General features: G+C 47.0%; 1 protein-coding gene across 1 annotated transcript in view; it reads left to right on the top strand.

Annotated features, from left to right (window-relative positions):
- QSOX1 (quiescin sulfhydryl oxidase 1) overlaps positions 1-21808 on the top strand; it is a 126381-nt gene that overhangs the window by 101920 nt on the left and 2653 nt on the right. The window contains exons 7-11 of the mRNA XM_060232609.1: positions 1332-1469; positions 4768-4897; positions 10390-10506; positions 11298-11442; positions 14071-14247. Of these exons, the coding sequence (XP_060088592.1) occupies positions 1332-1469; positions 4768-4897; positions 10390-10506; positions 11298-11442; positions 14071-14247 (707 nt within the window). The remainder of the gene's footprint in view (positions 1-1331; positions 1470-4767; positions 4898-10389; positions 10507-11297; positions 11443-14070; positions 14248-21808) is intronic.

The raw sequence follows: 21808 nt of genomic DNA, 5'->3' as shown, positions 1-21808 counted from the left end.
CGGCAATGGATTGCCTAAGTAACTATCCATTTCATTCGCCTTCTTCAGGCTGCAGTACGCTAGGTAAAGCCTTGAATTCAATAATGGCATACCCAATATTTCCTTCAAATGTATATTTAGACACTCTCCAGCTTTTACTATTGTTGTCTAGCAGTTGGAGCCTCAGAGATCAACAGTCATCCATTAGGGGTTACCCTCTGTCAGGTTCAAAATGTCTCTGTGCTAAGCTCTTCTCTGGTAGCTGCATTGGCACAGGGATCCTGGGGAGTCGATGCAAGACCTGTGCTTTGTGTCACTTACAAGCATCCAATTTGCCAGGGAGGAATAAAGACTATGGTTATTTGCCTTCCAAAGGTTATACATTCTGAAGACACAAGGAGTGTTCCTTGTCATGTGCTGTAAAGAGGGTGGGTGGGATGGAAGCTGAATGGCTCTGCATGAAAGAATTCCAGCTTCTGCCTGCGAAATGAATTATGCAGCAAGGCAGGAAAAGCATGCAAATGACTAGCTTGACATGAATTTGTTTAGGTTTGCTCGGTTGTTGGGGTTTTTTTATCCTGGCTTTCTTCTGGGTGTCAGGTTTTGAGGTTTGGGAGAATTCAGGAAAGTTTTAGCAAGCGGTACTATGGAGAAATGAGAGGCGTGCACGCCTGAGCATTGTAATATAGAACTCTCAGCATCTTGGGGGCGGGGGACATTGCTCCCCCTATGCTGTGGAGTCTTGTGAGCAAAAAAATCTACTTCGTGGGCTCCTGGCATTAAAGTTGTGAGCTGCTGCATAAATTGGTTTGCTCTGGGGCCATTTTTCCTGAGCTAAGACAAAAATGTGTGCACCAGAGGCTAAAAAAGCCTGTGAGCTAGCTCACACTAACTCAGCATAGAGGGAACCAGGGCTTTTGTCATAGAAAAAGCCCAGCAGGGACTCATTTGCATATTAGGCCACACCCCCTGACATCACCATTGTTTCACATAGGGCTTTTTTTGTAGAAAAAGCTCAGCAGGGACTCATTTGCATATTAGGCCACACCCCGGACGCCAAGTCAGCTGGAACTGTGTTCCTGTGCATTCCTGCTCAGAAAAAGCCCTGAAGGGAACACTGGTTTTGGGGGGGAGGGGTAGACAGGCATGTCTCTTTCCTCTGAGCTGTGAGATACCTGGTGCTGTTTTGCAAAATACTTCCATGAGAACCCAAAATGTATGCTTTAAAACAAAATTTTATCTCTCCATCATGTTTGTAACCCACCCTTCCACCATTTCTGGTCACTAAAGGGGCTGCGTGGTATAGGATAAAATGTGCCTGTGTCTCTGCTCATAGTTTGTTTTCCACACAGGCATGGTGATTCCAGAGCTCTTTACACAAGCTTCCTCAGGAGGTTGCCCAGTGTCGTCCGAGGGAGCTCCTTCAACCACACTGTGCAGCCGCCCCCAGAACCAATGACTACTCCTGCTCCCTGGAAGACGATAGACAGGTGAGAACCATCTTAGCTGCTCTCCAGGGGTGGAATTCTAGCAGGAGCTCCTTTGCATATTAGGCCACACACCCTTGATGTAGCCAGTCCTCCAAGAGCTTACAAAAAAAGAGTCTTGTAAGCTCTTGGAGGATTGGCTACATCAGGGGTGTGTGGCCTAATATGCAAAGGAGCTCCTGCTAGAATTCCATCCCTGCTGCTCTCCTTTCTTCTGCTGTTCTACCTGACTTCTCAACCGGTTTGCTGGGACATTCTCTCAGCACCAGCCTCATCAGCTGGTGACCACAAGCAGCTGGTCTGGCATAATTTTGGCAACGAGAAGGTCAAGAAGGGTCTTACCAGCCGAAACCCCCTGACTTGGATAGCCCCGCTTAGCCCAAGCCCTGGTTAATACTTGGATGGGCTGCAACGCAGAGGAAGGCAATGGCAAACCACCTCTGAAATGGCTCTTGCCTTAAAAACAAGTCTGGCTCGCCACCTAGTGGTGCATAATGCTAAAAGAGCTCAAACTTCTGGGTGCCAGACAATCTTAGGATCTCCTAGATCAGGGGTGTCGAACTCTTTTGTTATTTGGGCTGAACCTGACATAAATGAGGCCTTGTAGGGCCAGACCATGTGTGCCATAAAATGTAATGTCAGGTAGAGGAGATATACTTTAAAAAGACCACAAACACAAAGATTTCTTAACAAAACTTAAAGTAAAACATGCTGACAGTCATCCTTAGGTCAGTGTTCTCCCTACCACATCATTCGATTCCAATTTGTTTCCACCCAGTTCTGAAGGAACTGCCTAGTGCGTGGCTGTGACAGCACAATGAGGTTGAGTTTTACTGGCATTGCCCAGTGACATTGGTGTTCCCTGTAGGCCTGTCCCCCCTGAGCTGATATTCTTATAAGAACATAAGAGAGGCCATGGTGGATCAGGCCAGTGGCCCATCCAGTCCAACACTCTGTCACACAGTGGCCAAAAAACCAGGTGCCATCAGGAGGTCCACCAGTGGGGCCAGGACACTAGAAGCCCTCCCACTGTTGCCTCACCCCCAAGCACCAAGAATACAGAGCATCACTTGCCCCAGACAGAGAGTTCCATCTATACCTTGTGGCTTATAGCCACTGATGGACCTGTGCTCCATATGTTTATCCTATCTATCTATCTATCTATCTATCTATCTATCTATCTATCTATCTATCTATCTATCTATCTATCTATCTATCTATCTATCTATCTATCTATCTATCTATCTATCTATCCTGTCTAATCTGTCTAGTCTGTCTAGTCTGTCTTGTCTATCTGTCTATCTGTCTATCTTTCTGTCTATCTTTCTGTCTATCTTTCTGTCTATCTTTCTGTCTATCTTTCTGTCTATCTTTCTGTCTGTCTGTCTGTCTGTCTGTCTATCTATCTATCTATCTATCTATCTATCTATCTATCTATCTATCTATCTATCTAATCTATCTATCCTGTCTAATCTGTCTAGTCTGTCTTGTCTGTCTGTCTGTCTGTCTATCTGTCTGTCTATCTGTCTATCTTTCTGTCTATCTTTCTGTCTATCTTTCTGTCTGTCTGTCTGTCTATCTATCTATCTATCTATCTATCTATCTATCTATCTATCTATCTATCTATCATCTGTCCATCTATCCATCCATCCATCCATCCAACCATCCATCCATCCGTCACTCACCGGCTTGGTGTAGTGGTTAAGTGTGCAGTTAAGTGTAGTGGTTAAGTGTGCGGACTCTTATCTGGGAGAACTGGGTTTGATTCCCCACTCCTCCACTTGCACCTGCTGGAATGGCCTTGGGTCAGCCATAGCTCTGGCAGAGGTTGTCCTTGAAAGGGCAGCTGCTGTGAGAGCCCTATCAGCCCCACCCACCTCACAGGGTGTCTGTTGTGGGGGAGAAGATATAGGCGATTGTAGGCCGCTCTGAGTCTCTGATTCAGAGAGAAAGCTGTCATCTGCAGTCATCTTCTTCCTGTCTGTCTGTCCGTCCATCCATCCCTCCCTCCCCTCCTCTCTTTTACCTATTATTGGTTTTCTTTTTTTAAAACACATTTCTATTCCTCTTTTCTCCAGAAAGGGCCCCAAAGCAGCAGAAGCTTTGCAATATAAACATAAGCAATCCGATAAACAAATTACATGCATACCAGCCAGGTCGTCTTCCCCTAAGTTGGTCATTTTCCTTGGGCAAAGAGCCAAGAGCCCTCTGATTCTTTCCTTTCAGCTCATGCCCAAAGGGCTTGTGCCTCTGGTCATCTCCAGATATATATTTCCCAGAGATAGGAAGGAGAAAGGACACTCAGGCTAGATGTTAGACTACAAATGAGACATTCTTCAGCATTCCTTTGCTCTCCTTGGCTTTTGTCTGTCCAGTGTGTATGTGTGTGTGTGTGTGTGTGTGTGTGTGTGTATATATATATATATATATATATATATATATATATATATATATATATATATATATATATATATATATATATTTGGCCGCTGTGTGACACAGAATGTTGGACTGGATGGGCCATTGGCCTGATCTAACATGGCTTCTCTTATGTTCTTAGTGGGGCGGGGGGACAACCCTTCTTTTATCACTGTAGAATATTGGCCTTTGATTGGTGAATCCCCACCATGTGGGGATTGTAATCTCTCAGCCTGTTTTGCTTCTTTGATTCATCTTGCCTTGCATCATTGGAAAGGGACCCTTCTCTCTCTCCTAGCCAGGGCTTTTTTTTGTAGCAGGAACTCCTTTGCATATTAGGCCACACCCCCCCGCCCCGATGTAGCCAGTCCTTCTGGAGCTTACAGTAGGCTCTGTAAGAAGAGCCCTGTAAGCTCTTGGAGGATTGGCTACATCGGGGTGTGTGTGTGTGTGTAGCGTAACATGCAAACGAGTTCCTGCTACAGAAAAAGCCCTGCTCCTATCTAGTTTGTCTGTGTAAGATTAAAGCATTACAGCAGAAGTCCCCAAGGTGGTGCCCGCTGCTAACTTTCCTAGCACGCACCTAAGGTTTTTTAGAAAGTGGGCATGGTTATGAGGGGCTTCCGATTGGCCATTGGAGGTAGGATTGGGTGTGCAGATTTTTTGAATGTTACAGCTGCTACCAAAACACAGCCATTTTGTGGCTGGCTCTGCCTCTTGGGGCAGCCATTTGTGGCAGCTGTTTCACGGCTGTGCCCACCATGCCTTATCAGAGTTCCAAAGGGAGCCATAAGCTCAAAACGTTTGGGGACTTTTTTGCCGTGTTCATTGAGCTTTTCTTTTCTTTCCCTTCCCCACATGCTGCCCATTTTTTCTGCCCTAGGAAAAAGTTGTACATGGCTGACCTGGAGTCCGCAGTAATGTATACCCTGAGAGTGGAGACAGCACGATTCCTCTACCTCGACAAAGAGCGTCTGTCTGCGTTGAAGCGATTTGTGGCTGTCCTGGTCAAGGTGAACTTTCAAAAGTCTGTAGTCACCGGGAACCTTCCCTGCCTGACACAGTCCCACCACTCCTTTCTTCCAGTTTAGTGTAGTGGTTAAGGGCAGTGGACTGTAATCTGGGAGAACCGGGTTTGATTCCCCACTTCTCCACATTCAGCCAGCTGGGTGACTTTGGGTCAGTCACAGTTCTTAAAAGAGCTGTTCTCTCAAGAGCAGTTCTCTCAGAGCTCTCTCAGCCACACCTACCTCGCAGAGTGTCTGTTGTGGGAAGAGGAAGGGAAAGGAGACTGTAAGCCGCTCTGAGATTCCTTCGGATAGTGAAGGGTGGGGTATAAATCCAATCTCCTCCTCTTCTTCTTACATGGCTTACAGGCAGGCCTTGAATTCAGCAGGAGCTCCCAGGAGCGCCGCTCCTGAACCTTTCTGAGGGTTTCCCCTTCTCCCCACCTACCTACCTTGTAAATTGAATACTAGGTGCAGCTGCATAACAATCCCTCCACCACCTATTTTTCTACAAAACTACCCCTGTTTACAGGTGTTGTGAGTTAGGGCAGCTGGAGAGTACAAGTACTGAATGACTGTCTAGTAGGGGAAGTTGTCAAGAGAAATAGGAAAGGGTGTGTCTTTGAACTCAAGAAGAAGAAGAAGATATTGGATTTATATCCCGCCCTCCACTCCGAAGAGTTTCAGAGCGGCTCACAATCTCCTTTACCTTCCTCCCCCACAACAGACACCCTGTGAGGTGGGTGGGGCTGGAGAGGGCTCTCCCAGCAGCTGCCCTTTCAAGGACAATCTCTGCCAGAGCTATGGCTGACCCAAGGCCATTCCAGCAGCTGCAAGTGGAGGAGTGGGGAATCAAACCCAGTTCTCCCAGATAAGAGTCCATACACTTAACCGCTACACCAAACTGTGCTCCAGAACTCAGCTGTGCTGTGCTTGTTTCTCCGGATCTAACCAGACAGTACACTGGGAGTTCCAAGTTAGTGGACAGAGCTTTTTTTCAAAAGCTCACTGGCTGTGTGGGGCCCCGATTCAGGTTGGGACTTGGCACAAGAAGAAGAGATTGATTGGATTGATACCCCGCCCTTCACTAGGGAGTCTCAGAGCGGCTTACGATCTCCTTTCCCTTCCCCTCTCCACAACAGACACCCTGTGAAGTTGGTGGGCCTGAGAGAGCTCTTTCAGGAACTGCTCTTGAGAAAGCAGCTCTTTCAAGAGCTGTGACTGACCCCAGCTCACCCAGCTGGCTGCATGTGGGAAAGTGGGGAATCAAACCGGATTCTCCCCAATTAGAGTCAAACACTATACCAAACTGGTGGATGTGAACTTTCCCCTCTTAAGCCCGAAAGCCGAGCGTTGTTTGTCATGCTCAATTCAGTCACAGGACATCATTTCTGCCTGGTCTCCTGGACAAAGTTTGAGAGCAGCTCTTTGTATCTCTGGATGTAGAGATTAGGGTGAGCTCAGCAGGGCCGACCCGTAAGTACATTTCCTCGTTCTTGTAGTCGAAGCCCTTTGCAGTCAAAAATAGAAAAGGGGAGATGGGTTTCGAGGATAGTTGGCTGTGTTCTGCTGGTGCAGCCTTGTCAGAAGAAAACAGGACTGTAGGAAGGGGCGTACTGCTTGTGTGACTGTGCTGCACACGCACAGGCACAGTAAAATTTGGAAATGGGGGACAAAATAGCAATGACATGTTGGTGGCTCAGCCCATGACATTTGTTTGCAAAGCATATGTGCTTTATAAATTTAAGAAATTAGACCGTACTTTATGCATCTCCTTGCCTTTGGTCAGCACTGCTTACATGCTTTTCACTCTATGTGTCTGTGCCCAAGTATAATATACAGTTTGCCAGCTGAGAATTCTTCGTACATTGTGGGTTAGGGTTAGACTCCTATTTGTGTTGTGTGCGTTTCTATGCAGGATTACCTCTCCGGTAAAGCATAAGCTGTTTGAGAAAATACAATTTTGCGCCAGCTCAAAGATGTGCTGCTGGGTTTTGGCCACTAGGTGGCAGCATGCCATTAGTATCCAACTCCTAACTCTCCCACCCGAACATTCCTTTTGCTTCATGTACTTTCCTTCCGGGCATGGCTTCTGTGCATCCCAAAGAAACTTCCATGGTCTGGACTCTGGAGGGCCAGTAGCTTTGTGGCAGAGCACAAAGAATGTATTCTAATACATTCAATGTCTGTCACGATTGCTTAAAAGATCTTGTGTAACCGGGTAGGATGAGATGAGGGGGAGACATATGGTGGAGTAGACAACACGAGGGTAACAGATCGCTGTCCCCCAAATGATTTGGCATGCCATTTCCCAGTATTGGTTTTCATTGATCCATTGCAAAATGTGAAAGAGAACTTTGGGTACAGTAGCCCTTGGATCTCTCTCTCTGTCCTCAGGGCCCTTTTTGTAGCAGTAACTCCTTTGCATATTAGGCAACACCTCTCTGATGTAGCCCACCCTCCAAGAGCTTACAGGGCTCTTATTCCAGGACCTACTGTAAGCTCTTGAAGGATTGGCTACATCAGGGGTGTGTGGCCTAATAGGCAAAGGAGTTCCTGCCACACATCAGGGGTGTGTGGCCTAATAGGCAAAGGAGTTCCTGCCACACATCAGGGACGTGTGGCCTAATAGGCAAAGAAGTTCCTGCCACACAAAAAAAGCCCTGTCTGTCTGTCTTTTTTTTATTTTGTTTGTTTGTGCCTTGCTTTTCTCTCCAAAGAGACCCAAAGAGGCTTATGACTATTCTCCCCTCCTCCATTTTATCTTGGCAACAATCACCTTGTCAGGTAGGTTGAGCAACGAGAGAATGAGTGACTGGCTCACAGCCACCCAGGGCGTTTCATGGCAGAGCGGGGGAATCAAACTCGGGTCTCCCCAGGGCTTTTCTTTTGTAGCCGGATCGCCTTTGCATATTAGGCCACACACCCCTGATGCAGCCAATCCTCCTGGAGCTTACAGTAGGCCCTGTAAGAAAAGCCCTGTAAGCTCTTGGAGGATTGGCTACATCAGAGGGGTGTGGCCTAATATGCAAAGGAGTTCCTGCTACAAAATAAAAAGCCCTGGGTCTCCCAGAACCTGGTTGGAGACCCCTAAGAACCGCTGTACTACACTGATTATCTTGGGCCGCCTGCACCCTTTTTTAGGAAAGGCACAGAGAAAAAATTCCTTTCCCTAACAGAAAAGCCAGTATCGGAAGCAAACGGCCTACCCTCCTGTCGAGAATTGCTTGCGCTTGCTAATTGGTTAGCGTAGCAGGTGCGTCCATTAATAACAAAGGGCTCTTAAACCTCTTTTCCTTTTATCCATCCTCCCAATCAATTTTCCTGATTTCTTCCCCTCCTGTCCTACCCGCCCCCCCCAGTCAGCTTTCCCCCTCCCCTGCTCAGCCTGTCATCTTCGCACTTTGCCTGTCTCTCTGCCTGGGCCGTGTGTTCCCCTCCCTCTCCGTGTGTCGCTCTTTGCCCCCCCCCTCCCCGAGTGCTTGTGGTTTTAAAGTGCTGATGCTAATCGGATTTGAGTTGACTTATTGTCAAAGTAGCTTTACGTGTTCCTTGGAGACTATTTTGGAGTTACGATCAAGATTTGGATCTTGGCTGTTGGCCCATGGGGACCAGCTTGTTTTGCTACAGCAGCATCTTGAATGCAAATGGGAGGAGGGAGGGATAAAAAAAAAAGGGGGGGCGGCGGGGGAAGGATCTCCCGGTATTAGCCCACAGTTGCTGAGATGAATTCGGACAGGAATGCCACACGCAGCCCATTCGGAAAGCAGCGGATGAACTAAGCTGGAAGGAAGCAGGTAGCTTGTGTGGATCCTCCAGGCTTTTTTGGAACCCGGGTTGGAGTTTCGACTCGGGGAGCTGGAGAAGTGGCCCCGGGAGCAGAGCGAGGGGCTATTTGGCAGACAGGCGAGAAGTGATGGGGCAGTGACTTCCCTTAGAGAGAACGATGCAGTAGGCTGTGGCCTGGCATTGGCCCTCCATGAGGACCTGATTTCTAGGTCCTGGGAGGATTCTGAGCTTTGGTGATGACTTCCTAGTCTGAATGGCCAGCAGCCCATCTTCCAATCATTAGGGTCTTGTGGAATGGGGAGCAGGGTAGCTTTGAGACCCAGAAACCTGGTACTGAGAGGTCGGTGTATGTCTCACTCCAAGATCTGAGATCTCATTCACCATTCCCTGCAGTCACCGGTGCTAGGTAGGGCTGGCCACTGCATTTTTTTAAAGAGTGTTTTAAAGAGTTCAGCAGGGATGTGGACTCTCATCTGGGAGAACCAGGTTTGATTCCCCATTTCTTCAGTTGTAGCTGCTGGAATGGCCTTGGGTTAGCCTTAGCTCTTGCAGAGTTGTCCTTGAAAGGGCAGCGGCTGTGAGAGCCCTCTCAGCCCCACCCACCTCACAGGGTGTCGGTTGTGGGGGGGAGAAGATATAGGAGCTTGTAAGCCACTCTGAGTCTCTGATTCAGAGAGAAGGGCAGGGTATAAATCTGCAGTCTTCTTCAGTCTTCCTCTTCTTCTTTCACATTTGTGTGGGAAAACCTGGAAGGTGTACTAGGCCATTTCTGGTGAGAAACGCAAAGTTCTTGCAGGATTTCTCGGCTTGCGCTGCCAAGTTCTTTTTGGATGTGGCCCCCGAGAATTAGTTTACATGTTATATTCTCCGTACCAGTTTCAAGATAGATTTGGGAGACCAGGGCAGGGGTTCCATGGCTCCTGAGATCTGTGAATTCCATGTCCATGTTCAGGTTTCCCATTCAGCATAGACTTAAACTTGAGCATCGGTATCTGCTGTTGTTCAGGTGGGACATGGCAAAGATTTCTTTGGCCTGCTGTCCATCCTGGTGGCTCTCACCTGCTTGCACTGACAGAAGGTGGGCCCAGTGTTGAGAACTCCCAGGCTTCTAGAAGGGGTGCCGGCAGCCGGGCCAAGGCCCCCTGTCAAGAGCAGTTCAGGAATTCATGGCTTCAGTGACAACCATGCGATAATCCCAGAGTTTCGTGTCCTAGGGGTGAAGTAGTTTGCACCGTTTTGTTCTGCTGACTGAGGTTAATGTTGATCTGCAGGCCGGCTTCCCTTGTCACAGATGAGTTTTAGGCCTACAGGGGGCTTTAAAGTTATACAGAGGTGGGAGTTTAAGTAGGCTACATCAAGGGGGTGTGGCCCAATAAGCAAAGGAGTTCCTGCTACAAAAAAAAAAGCGCCGGTTATATTATTCTGAGTTCAGTCTCCAGCGCTTGACTCTGTCCGCAGTCTCTTCAACAGTTCATTTATTTATGTGCCACTCATCAAGGGCTCAAAGCGGCTGACGCCATCTTTCTGCCCTCTTCCATGTTTTCTTGCCCAACTTGAACCCTCTCAGGTTGGCTAGGCTGAGACAGATTGTGGCAGGCCCAGGGCCACCTAGTGAACTTCCATGGCCAAATGGGGATGTGAATTTGGGTCTCCGTCATTGGCTGTCACAGCTAATCTTCCTGTTTTGTCTCTTTGCATTGTGACGTCAGTATTTCCCCGGACGCCTTGTGGTCATGAACTATCTTCGCAACTTGGACCACTGGCTGAAGCGAAAGACGAATGTTACGCAGAGCGAATGGGAGGAAGCTCTGAGGAATAAAAAAGAGGTATTCTGGGTGAACAAGAAACTCTCTCCCACCGTGGAAGGATGCATCTTTTTTCTGTCCATTTTTCCAGTTCTATTAGTTTTCCCAGGGAACTCTTTCCATACCAGTTTGTGTGCCAGAGGGATGCTTGTGGAGGGCCTTGTACAGTGCAGAGATTAGTGACGCATATTTGGGGATGTTCTGTTAGTTATTGCAGGGATCCGGGTCTGTTGGGCATCAATATTGTCTCATGTGGGTGAACACCGCACCTATAGTATGTCTCAGGAGATTTTGCTTGTGTGGTATCTCCTTGAGGGTATGACAACACAATCGGAATAATGCACTCCATATAAAGGTTAATAGATATTTAATTTAAATAAGGTGGTGGTGGGAAGTGCCGTCAAGTCATAGCTGACTTATGGTTATCCCATGGGGTTTTCAAGGCAAGAGGTGTTCAGAGGTGGTTTGCCATTGCCTGCCTCTGCGTCACGACCCTGGTATTCCTTGGTGGTCTCCCATCCAGATACTAGCCAGGGCTGACCCTGCTTAGCATCTGAGATCTGCTGAGATTGGGCTAGCCTGGGCCATCCGAGTCAGGGCTAAAAGAGAATTAGAGCTAAATACCAGTAGCATCTCTCTCCCCATGACAATTAATGGATATTTAACACCATTCTGCTTCTCTCTCTGTCTCTCTCTCTCTCTTTTGGAGCTGTCCTGAAATCAACTGGGGGAAGTGTTCTAAATTTCTTTTAAGATGTTTTCCTTTGCAACCCCAGTGCACCAGGACAGCGTTTCTCTGCCCTGTTTTTCAGCGTCCTTATGCCCAGCTGCCAGAGACCCCGAACTGGGTGGGTTGTCAAGGAAGCAAACCCGAGTACCGAGGTTTTCCATGCTCACTCTGGACTCTTTTCCACCTCCTCACGGTGCAGGAAGCCATACAAAACACCAGATTTTATGGTAAGTAAAACACCTTCTTGGCTGTCTGTGTATTGGAACTCGAGATCCCAGCTACTAGAGTGTTGATCTGGGTTCACATCCTAGATTAGCCATTACGGACTGTTTACTGTTGACCTATCTGCACAATTTTTGTGCCACCTTCCACTGAAATTCAATCAAGGAGGTCTTTTTAGTCTGTACTTCCTCCTTAATTCCTTCTTGTCGATTTCAGTTTTGATTGGAGTTCTGGATTCTTGTTTGCTTTGCTTCACTCCCTTGCCCATGATTCATTTGGGCAAATATCCCGGACAGGCCTCAATCCTGTGGAGTATTCCAGCCTTTTTAAAAAAAAAATAATGATCAGAGAACACATGGAGCTGTCTTATAGAGAGTCAAACCATTGGTCGGTATTGTCTGCTCTGATTAGCAAAGGCTGTGCAGGCTCTCCGGTGGAAGTCTTCTACATTAGGGGTGCCCAACGGTAGCTCTCCAGATGTTTTTGCATATAACTCCTGTCAGCCCCAGCCAGCATGGCCATGCTGACTGGGGCTGATGGGAGTCGTAGGCCAAAAACATCTGAAGAGCTACCGTTGGCCACCTCTGTTCTACATCACCTGTTACCCCGGGGATCAAACCTGGGGCCATCCGCATGCAAAGCTGATGCTCTGCCACTGACCTGTGCCCCCCCCCAGGACCTTTTGTATATTCAATACTGCTGGGTTTTTTCTCTGGAAAACAAGGATGGAGGGAACAGTTCAAAATCCCATGAATATGTCAAGGCTGCTAACGGATGAGCAGTTTGGAGCACGTGAGAGGCGTCTCAAATTGGGCCAGCTCAAAAAGAAGCATCCTGAACTGTCCACACTCTCTCCTGCAAGCCGTTCCCATCCCGTCCGACGGGGTGACTTGGCACGACCAGACGGCTGTCATGCACCATCCCTGCAGCTTGGTTTGGGTTTCTTTCCCCCCACCCCATTCATTTATTGGTTATGCGCATGCGTGCTCATGCACCCAGTGCGCTTGAAATCAATATATTTTTTAAACAAAAAAGCCAGAAGTGGCTTGGGGCAGCTTGGCGGGTTCACACCGCCAAGGCACCTCGCTTCTGTGTCCAGACGCCAAAGAGGAGACTGGCGTGTGGCTCAGATACTTCCTAGCACTTCGAAAGTGCTGGCTTTCTGAGCTGCTCTGAGGATGGTGGAGGATGGGGTGAGTACAGGATTGGGATGGGCAGCAGATGTGCTAGTTTGGACTAGTCGTTTTTTCTAGTTGGTTTCTGAGGTGTCTCTGGGTCGCCTCAAACTGCCTATCTGTAAGCAGCCTCAGTGTCTTCGGAGACAGATCAAGATGCGTAGCCGCGTTAGTCCGTCTGTAGCAGTAGAAAAGAGTAAGAGTGGTACCTTGAAGACTAACAAAATTTGTGGCAGGACAGGAGCTTTCGTGAGTCTCTGCTCCCTTCTTCAGGTACTTTTTTTGGGGGGGTTTGGGGGGTATGTGAAGAAGTGAGCCATGACTCATGAAAGCTCATCTTTTACCACAAATTTTGTTAAGTCTTTAAGGTGCTCCTTGACTCTTGCTCTTTTCAAGTGTCTTCAGTTATCCTTTTAATTTTCTTTGTCCCTTTTTTAATGCTCAGTGTGAGAGAGTTTGAGGGGTGCACAAATGCATTTGCCCATGTATATGGGTGTGTGTGTGTGTGTGTGTGTATATATATATATGTGTGTGTCATTAATGTGTATGTGTGTGTGTGTGTGCGCGCGCATTTATATATGTTTTAAGAGGATAAATTTTAATTGGTTTCAATATGTCAAGCAAAGCTTTAATGTAATAAATAATTAAAATATAAAATTAAAATAAATAATTTAAAAATCCATTTAAAACCACATGTATGTTGGCCTCTTTTGTTTACCTAGTTTGTCAGGGGTGATGTTCCTCCATCCTTTTTTTAGTTTTTATGTTTTAAGACCCTGACAGAAGAAATCAACATGCATCTGCATAAGAATGAACAAACTATAATAAAACCTTTGACTGAGGTTGCCAGAGCAAATAAAAACTTACTGGGTGCATTCTCTTATATGTGCTTAAATGGCAGTAACTTATTCCAGCAGTGAATATTTCTCTGCTAGCTCTATCTGTTCTCCAGGGAGGACCAAAAGTACTCCAAGGAGAAAATGGGAAGTGATTTTCATTGGAGAAATAGTAGGTGGTAGTGGAGACTTAATTATTTGGGCCCCCTCACACACTGTTTTTTCTCCAAAACCCTCTCCCCATAATTGTTCTGCTTGACACAGCAAACATTTGCCCTAAAGCCAGACAGGGGGAAGCTTCAGCAGTCCTTCCTCTCTTGCTGCTTGTACACTGAGGATTATGCCTTCTTTTCCAGTATTTTGTCCTTGAACTGTATATATGGGTGGCACAGAAGTGTAGGAATTGTTGGTACAGTTGAGTGGCATTAGGTGCCGTGTTAAAGCATGGGTGCAAATGCCCCTCCCCAAAGCAGTTTTGTATGGCAACTGCAGAGGGAACTGTGCTTTGGAGAGGGAAACAGTGTCTGAATTCACTCTGAAGGAGATAAAAATTGATGTTTTCCCTCATCTGTCAATTCCTGTCTGATTAATTCCTGTCTCTTCTTTCTGTTTTTGTCTCCAGCACCGTCAGAAGTCCTGCCGACGATGAGAGGATACATCCATTACTACTTTGGTTGCCGAGAGTGCGCGGATCACTTTGAAGGCATGGCTGCAGAGTCCATGCACCGAGTGAGGAACAAAGATGGTGCCATTCTCTGGCTCTGGTCAAGGCACAACCGAGTCAATGCTCGTTTGTCAGGTAAGGGCCTTGCTGCTAAGGGGTTTGTTGACTGCTGTTGTGGGACACCATGAAAGAGCACTGGCTATTGTCAGAAATCAAAACAGTTGTTTTGCTTTGTGTACTTTTGAAAAAATTAGGATAATGTAATCTTCTGAACGTTTAGGCCCTGCCTGTTAAGTTACCTTGATTCCAAGGTCCCCAATCTTATTGAGCCTGTAGGCACTTTTAGAATTCTGAGAACAGGCAGCAGCCATCCCCACAAAATGGCTTCCACTGTGAGCCAGAGACAGTCACAAAATGGCTGCCATGGGATACTGGGGCCAATCTCAGAATGCTGGGAAACTGAAAGCCAGTCATCCTCTTCCTGTTAAGTCAGTTTTCTAAGTTCTCCTGAAAGCCAGGATTGGCTTTTTTTACTTTGTGGGAAAGATGCTGTGAGGAAGAAGCAGATAAGCACCAGGAAACCCACTGGTGAGCATGATGGTGACCCTGGGCTCCATTTTGGAGATCAGTGCTTTGGTTGTTGTCACTGGTCCCATGCAGCCCTGTGAGGTGAAACACCACTAGCATGGTTGTGACCATGCAGTCTACCCCAATCATGTAAGCCAAAGGTGAGTCTAGACTAATGTGGGACCAACATAGGCAGTAGCTGTCATGCCATTCATGCTAGCGTTTTAGCATAGTTTTACAATGGACAAAAATTCTCTACACTTCAGCATGGACTCCTGCTGAATTTCTTTTCTTTTCTTTTTAGTATATATTTTTATTTTCTTAAAAAAAAATAGGGCTACAGAAGGTAAAAAGGGGAAGGGGAAACAAATATTCCAGAAAAAGATCTTGAATATTTACACACAACAGGAACAATTAAAAATATCAATAAGCATACATCTTTCAAGTATAAGAACAAATACGTGTAGAAACATAATCTCAGTATTCAAAAATATTTTCTCTTTCTCTCACGGTCCTAATTGAACTACATCAATCGATGTTGGATGGACTATCTTAGCTGGTTAATTTAAAAGCATAGATTATACTGTACACAATGATTATACTATATACTGCAATTATAGTACAGTCAAAAGAAATAGGCAAGGTATTTGCAAGATATTTCAAAAAAGGGCGATAAAGAACTGAAGAAAGTTACATCTTTAGCATTCATTTTAGGCCTTCATTTAAATCTAAACATAATCATGGGCATGCTTAATTTTATAGATCTTACTCTGACCGTTTATATTGGATAAATAATAAACTATTATATAGAAAAATTAGATATATGTTAAATATTCCCCGCCCAACCAATATCTAATAGTACAAATAGATCCAAGAATTTCCATGTGTTGTCATATCAAACATCATAGCTATTCAACTCCTCCTGGATTTCTTTGGGAATTTTTCTTCTTTGTGTCACCTGAAGACATAATGGTGGAGCAGACCATTTGTGCCCCATCTTGGTTTTACATGGTCCTTCAAGGTGGGTTAAAAAAGCCCTTTTATGTAGCCAATCCTCCAAGAGCTTACAGGGCTCTTCTTACAGGGCCTGCTGTAAGGTCTTGGGCTACATCAGGGATGTGTGGCCTAATATGCTACAAAAAAAGCCTGGCTGGTAAGGCAAAGTGCTTCCCCCAGCCCACTTTGCACCGACTCTACATTTCTTGTTTTAGCTGAGCCCCAACCTGTGCTAAGCAGTGAAGAGTGATACATTTCCCTGCAGGAGTTCCTTGGCCTTTGCAGATATTATTCTGGTGCGCTGCCTGCCGTTCCTTTGTCGAAGATGCTGAGCCCATGTAAAGTCACATGGGGATGGATGTCTTATCAGTGTCATATTCCAATTGGGCCTTAAAGACTGATGATGTGATTAGGCTATGGAGGGAAGGCACAAAAACTGTAGCTGCTAAAACAACATGAAAGCCCTAACAAGCTGTTTCTCGAATTTAACATTGCATTTTTGAGCCTAAATGGTCTTTCCCCATGCACATTGCTTAACAAGCAAAGCTTTTAGGAAAAAAACATCTCTCATCTTACTCCAGAGTAGATGGGCTACAGCAAGAATTGCAAATCCCAGTCAGGGTTCCTGCAGGTTTTTTTTAGCTGGTCAATGCTTCAGCCAAATTTGACTGGATCTTTCTGGAAACCCAAACAGAACTTGCAGTTGTACATATGCTGGGTACCTAGGACTGCCAAGTGCCCTGCCAATGGGGGGCGGGGTGGGTTGTCTTCCCCAGACAGCCCTCCTTGTCTGCTGAGAGAAGCAGTGGGGCAGAAGGACAGCTATGTCCTCAACACTGCTGCGTCACCCATATGCACGTGTCGTAGGGTGGCTCTAGGAATCACTAGAAATCCTGTCAGTTTAACCATAGTGCTTCTAGTGATTCCTAGAACTACCCTATGTCACTTCCAGGAAGTGATGTAGCAATGGCACATGCACCTCCCCCATGTCAGGGCCGGATTAACAATTAGGCCCAGTAGGCACTGGTCTATGGGCCCCATGCCTTTAGGGGCTCCAGGCTGACTTTCCCCCCTGGTTTCCCCCTGCTTGAAGCCCTCCCAGCCTGCATGCACAGCCAGCAACTGAGCCGCTCTTTGCCCATCTTGCCTGGTGTGGCAGCTGCTGGCATCATCGCCAAGTTTGTCTCTCTCTGCCTCTCCCCCGCAGCTTTGTCAAAGGGGCTTTTGAGAAGGTGCCTGCAGGCTGCAGGAGGGGGCCCCTGAGATTTTGACTGCCTAGGGGCCTCCGCAGGGTTTAATCCAGCACTGCTCCATGTCCCCACCCTTAACCTTCATGTCAGTTTAAACCTTTATGAGTAGCATTCATCTGGTTTTAAAACTTCCTGTGGTGACATGCTTTTCCCCTGAGGAAGAGCATTTGTGTTGAAAACACAGCGGGAAATATGGAAACCTGTTAATCTGTTTGGTGGAAGGGGCCTATAAGTAAGTAACAAACCTGTCTTGGCCTCGCCACATTCTGCTTCCTCTTCATTCTGCTGTGATCTGCAGATGTTGCTGCCCCCCTCCCCTTATTTCAGTTCCAGCACTGATTGATTTGAACCACCCATTTTCCTCAGCAAGGTGCTTTGTTGCAGTGCCAACTGCCAAAGCGGACAGCGGCCGTCTTCGGGCCTGAGTAATGAGGTGGGGTAAGGAGAGAGAAGACAATAAAACCAGCCTCTGGGATGCTCTAGTCTGGCTTTTTACTTTGTGGTCAGCAAATGGGGGGGGGGGGACATTTCCAAATTAAAATCCAGACCCATGGAACAAACTGTCCATTTTCCTCAGTCACCTCGCCTTTGTGTCTTCCGCTGAGGAAGAAACACGGCATTCCTCATTTCTCGCTCTGGAAGTCTCAGGTTTGCCATTCTTGAGGCACGGGAATTAGGAGAGAAACGGGAAGCAGCCCAACCCTCCTCCTCTGCCCCCTCCACGAGCCTCAGCAGACTGCCCTTTATTTCCTCTTTGTGGCAAAGGAGGACGGTCGAGTCACAAGAGGGAGGGAGAGGCAGGTGGACCAACTGCTGGCCCTTGACAATAGAAGAACACGCAGCTGGTGGTGCCGAGAGCCAGGGATGCAGCCACTAAATCTTCTTGGCCTGGGGTCTTTTAAAGGCCAACAGACACGTGCCCTGAGAGGACCCACCTCCCAAGACAGCTCTCAAACGTTCCTTTCTCTCCCCCCCCCCACGCCCACACACAATCATGCACAGATGCCATCCCTTGTCCCACAGGCCTGTTGCCCCTGACAGAGGGAGGAGCTGGGTGACTCCTGTTAACAGATGATGAGGGGGGTGGGGAGGGCCTCATTCTCCAAGTCCGGCCATCAAAAGAATTGTTTCAATTTGTCCCCTCTTCCCTCATCCCCTGGGACACAATCGCCCCCTCACCAAGGCACGGGCTTCAACACCACTTAACACAGCCGGGCTTTATTTATTTTTATGTGATTTCCCCCATCCCCACTGATTCACTCAAGGCCGGGGTGGAGAGTGGCCACTTTCAGCATATTAAATCCTCTTCAGCGTTTCCCGAGGACATGCATAGAAGACCGTTTCCGAAACAATGAGGCTGTTGTCAGCAGCCACGGAGGAATGTTGACAGTCCCTCAGTCGGTCTGAAAATACACAAGCAGACCGATGGTGATGCAGAGAACTTGTGGACATTCCCCCATTGCCGTAATGCCATCATTTGGGGGGTTGACCAGAGATGTGCTAGACTGTTAGTCAGGGCTTTTTTTTTTGTAGCAGGAACTCCTTTGCATATTAGGCCACACACTCTGAGGTAGCCAATCCTCCTGGAGCTTACAGTAGGCCCTGTACTAAGAGTCCTGTAAGCTCTTAGAGGATTGGCTGCATCAGTGATGTGTGGCCTAATATGCAAAGGAGTTCCTGCTACAAAAAAAGCCCTGTCATTAACATTCCCTGACAATTGCCACTCGATCTCTTTTCATAGTTATTAAAGGAGCCCCCAAGCTTGCAAAGTATTGCATGTAAAAATACACAACCTTCTTACTTTCTATCTCAGGAGTATCAAACATGCGGCCTGGGGGCCGAATAAGGCCCCCAGGGGGCTCCTATCAGGCCCCCAAGCAACTGGCTGGCATCTACTTCCTACTCCCTCTCTTGCTTCCTTCCACATAACAGCTTGCTTTGCCAGGCTTGCTCAATTGCACAGGAGCTACAGAGCAAAACCTCAGTTTTCTTCATTGGCTGAGGCTCCTCCCTTGGGGAGGAAGGAGGGGAGGCAGAGCTTGCTTTGCCAGGCTCTCTCAATCACATAGCAGAGCTACTGAGCCAAGCCTCTCTTCCTTCTATTGGCTGAGGCTCCTCCCCCTTCTGTTCCCCTGAGGAAAGAAGGAAAGAGCCTGAGCTTCCTTTGTCCAGTTCCCTGGATCCCATGGGAGAAATAAAAAGAAAGTACCTTTAAGACCTACTACAAGTGCTAATGTTTTAAACATATTTTAAGTTGTTTTTTTAAAAAAACCTTTAATTATGTTCATCTGTGTCCTTTATAAATTTTATATCTCTGCTACCTAATCTTAAATAGGAACAAACACGGCCCGGCCCAACATGGCCTGGCCCAACAAGGTCTCATTTATGTCAGATCCGGCCCTCGTAACAAATGGGTTTGACACCCCTGACTTCCCCATGATTTCAGGGAAGAAAGGTGGTTGCAAAGTCGATTCCCTGCAGTTCCCAAGTACATTTTTTTTTTGGCCAGCATTTTAATCTGGGCTTGCTCTCCTAATGAGGCTGGCTGGGTGTAATTGGATAGCCCTCCAAGGCTGTCTAGGTATCAGACCTTTTTGGGGGGGGGAGGGGCGGGGGGGGGCTCCCCTACCCACTTTGTGCTGGCACTTGTGAGCTTCCAGAGGCATCCGGCTAAAGGTTTCTGGAAACAACAGATTGGCCTCCACGGACCTCGGGCCTAATTGAGCGAGGCAGATCTTGTGTTAACTGGAACGGGGCCCTTTTGTGCAGCTTGGCAGGAGGGCATGTCCAGCTTGTGTGCACACGTCGAAACCTTGCCGTTGTGCTTTCATTTCCCATGTAATTTTATTTGTGCTTTTCTTTCCAAGGGGTTTAAACAGAACGGAGTGGAAGCTTCCCCCCCCCCTCCCACACCCACCCATTTGTGGCCAAAGCGTAGCCACCCCTGATTTAATTAAAAATGTTGGCTGCTGTTCTTTTGTCCTTGGAGCAGAGAATGCCTGTATACATCTGTGTGGGTTGGCTTTTTTTTTTTTTACATGGGAGGCTCTGGTTCAAATCCACATGCTCAGCCTTGACACTCACTGGAGGGTATTTGGGCAAGCTGGCATTTCTCAGCCTGCAAGGACGAATGGGGCTGTGAGCTGTGGAAAAGTTGACTTTCCCAACCTGTGTGTCCTTAGGAAGGGGCCATGGCTCACTGGTAGAGCATTTGCTTGGCGTGCAGAAGGTTTCGGGTTCAATACCCGACACTGGCAGCTACAGGCATAGACAGCTTAAAGAGGAGATTGGATCGATATACGGAGCAGAGGTCCATCAGTGGCTATTAGCCACAGTCTATTGTTGGAACTCTCTATCTAGGGGAGTGATGCTCTGTATTTTTGGTGCTTGGGGGGGCTTCTAGTGTCCTGGCCCCACTGATGGACCTCTTGATGGCACCTGGGGTTTTGACCACTGTATGACACAGAGTGTTGGACTGGATGGGCCACCAACATGGCTTCGCTTATGTTCTTAAGGATGAGATAGTAGGTGATGTGGATCTCATCAGATCTTGGAAGCTGGGCTGACTCTGGCAAGTACTTGGTTTTGAGACCTCCTTGGAATACCAGAGCTGGGAGGCAGAGGCAGGCTTTTAGTTAATTAATTAACAACAATTAACAACAAATTGAAACAATGAAAACAGTAAAACAATTTAAAATACTCCATTTTAGGCTGTAGACAAGCTAATCAGACCATAATACAGATGGAGCTGGAATCGATAGGCCCAAGAGAATATGGAATACTGTGAGAAGGGAGACCAGATTCAATGTATTATGGATGCCCACTGCCTCACTCTCAACCTGAGACCCTAGAGAACTGCTGCCAGTATAAGTAGATCAAACTGTCTCTGATGGACCAGTGGTCCAATTTGAGATAGGACCACTTCATGTGACCCAAAAGTAGGTGCGAAGCCTGTGGAAATGGGGATCTGAAGACCAAGTCCTGTGAAGAAAGGACCAGAACTAGTGGGTTAAAATTTAATCAATCAATTCTTTATTACGGTCCAAGGAGCAGCAATTAAATTGGAAGAGTTTCTGGCTCAACGTTAGGAAGAACTTCCTAACAGAGTGGTTCCTCAGTGGAACAGGCTTCCTTGGGAGATGATGGGTTCTCCTTCCTTGGAGGTTTTTAAACAGAGGCTAGATGGCCATCTGACAGCAATGAAGATCCTGTGAATTTAGGAGGAGGTCTTTGTGAGTTTTCTGCATTGTGCAGGGGGTTGGACTAGATGACCCTGGGGGTCCCTTCCAACGCTATGATTCTAAGTGGGATGGAGCCTTTTTGCTGTTTTATTGATTTGTGTAGGGTGCTTTTGTTTAAGTGAGTCACCATACCAAGTCCACTTTGATTTCTGAGTCACCATAATGAAAAGGCTGGGAATGACTGCTGTAAAGCATGCTGTATACTGGAAAGAGCTGTAGGGATTATTTTGACCATTGAATCTGGTTTTTAACTAAGGAACAGAGAAGTCCCAGAGCTTGCAGTGCTTTTCAGCAGCTAAATCCAATCACAAAAGCCATGCAATGTCTCTCATTAGGAGCAGCCAAAATAGCACAACACATTTTTTCTTTTAAAAAAAGAAACCTTACCAAAAGGTTGACCTTACTTGACCTTTGATTTTGAATTTTGCTACAGACCAACACAGCTACCTACTTAAAACATGTCATATTACAGCTCAGGGGTGGTGAAACTGCGGCTCGGGAGCCACATGCGGCTCTTTCACACACATTGAATGGCCCTCAAAGCCCTCACCTCCATGGACTGGCTTGTAGAAGGCATTTCTCTCTTTAAATAACTTCTCCAAGCCAAGCCAGCTGGCAGCTTGGAGAATGCATTTAAAGTTA

Source organism: Heteronotia binoei, chromosome 2, assembly GCF_032191835.1.
Source record: "Heteronotia binoei isolate CCM8104 ecotype False Entrance Well chromosome 2, APGP_CSIRO_Hbin_v1, whole genome shotgun sequence".
Taxonomy (NCBI): Eukaryota; Metazoa; Chordata; class Lepidosauria; order Squamata; family Gekkonidae; genus Heteronotia; species Heteronotia binoei.
The sequence above is the reverse complement of the archived record's forward strand: the minus strand, read 5'-3'. Positions and strand labels throughout refer to the sequence as shown.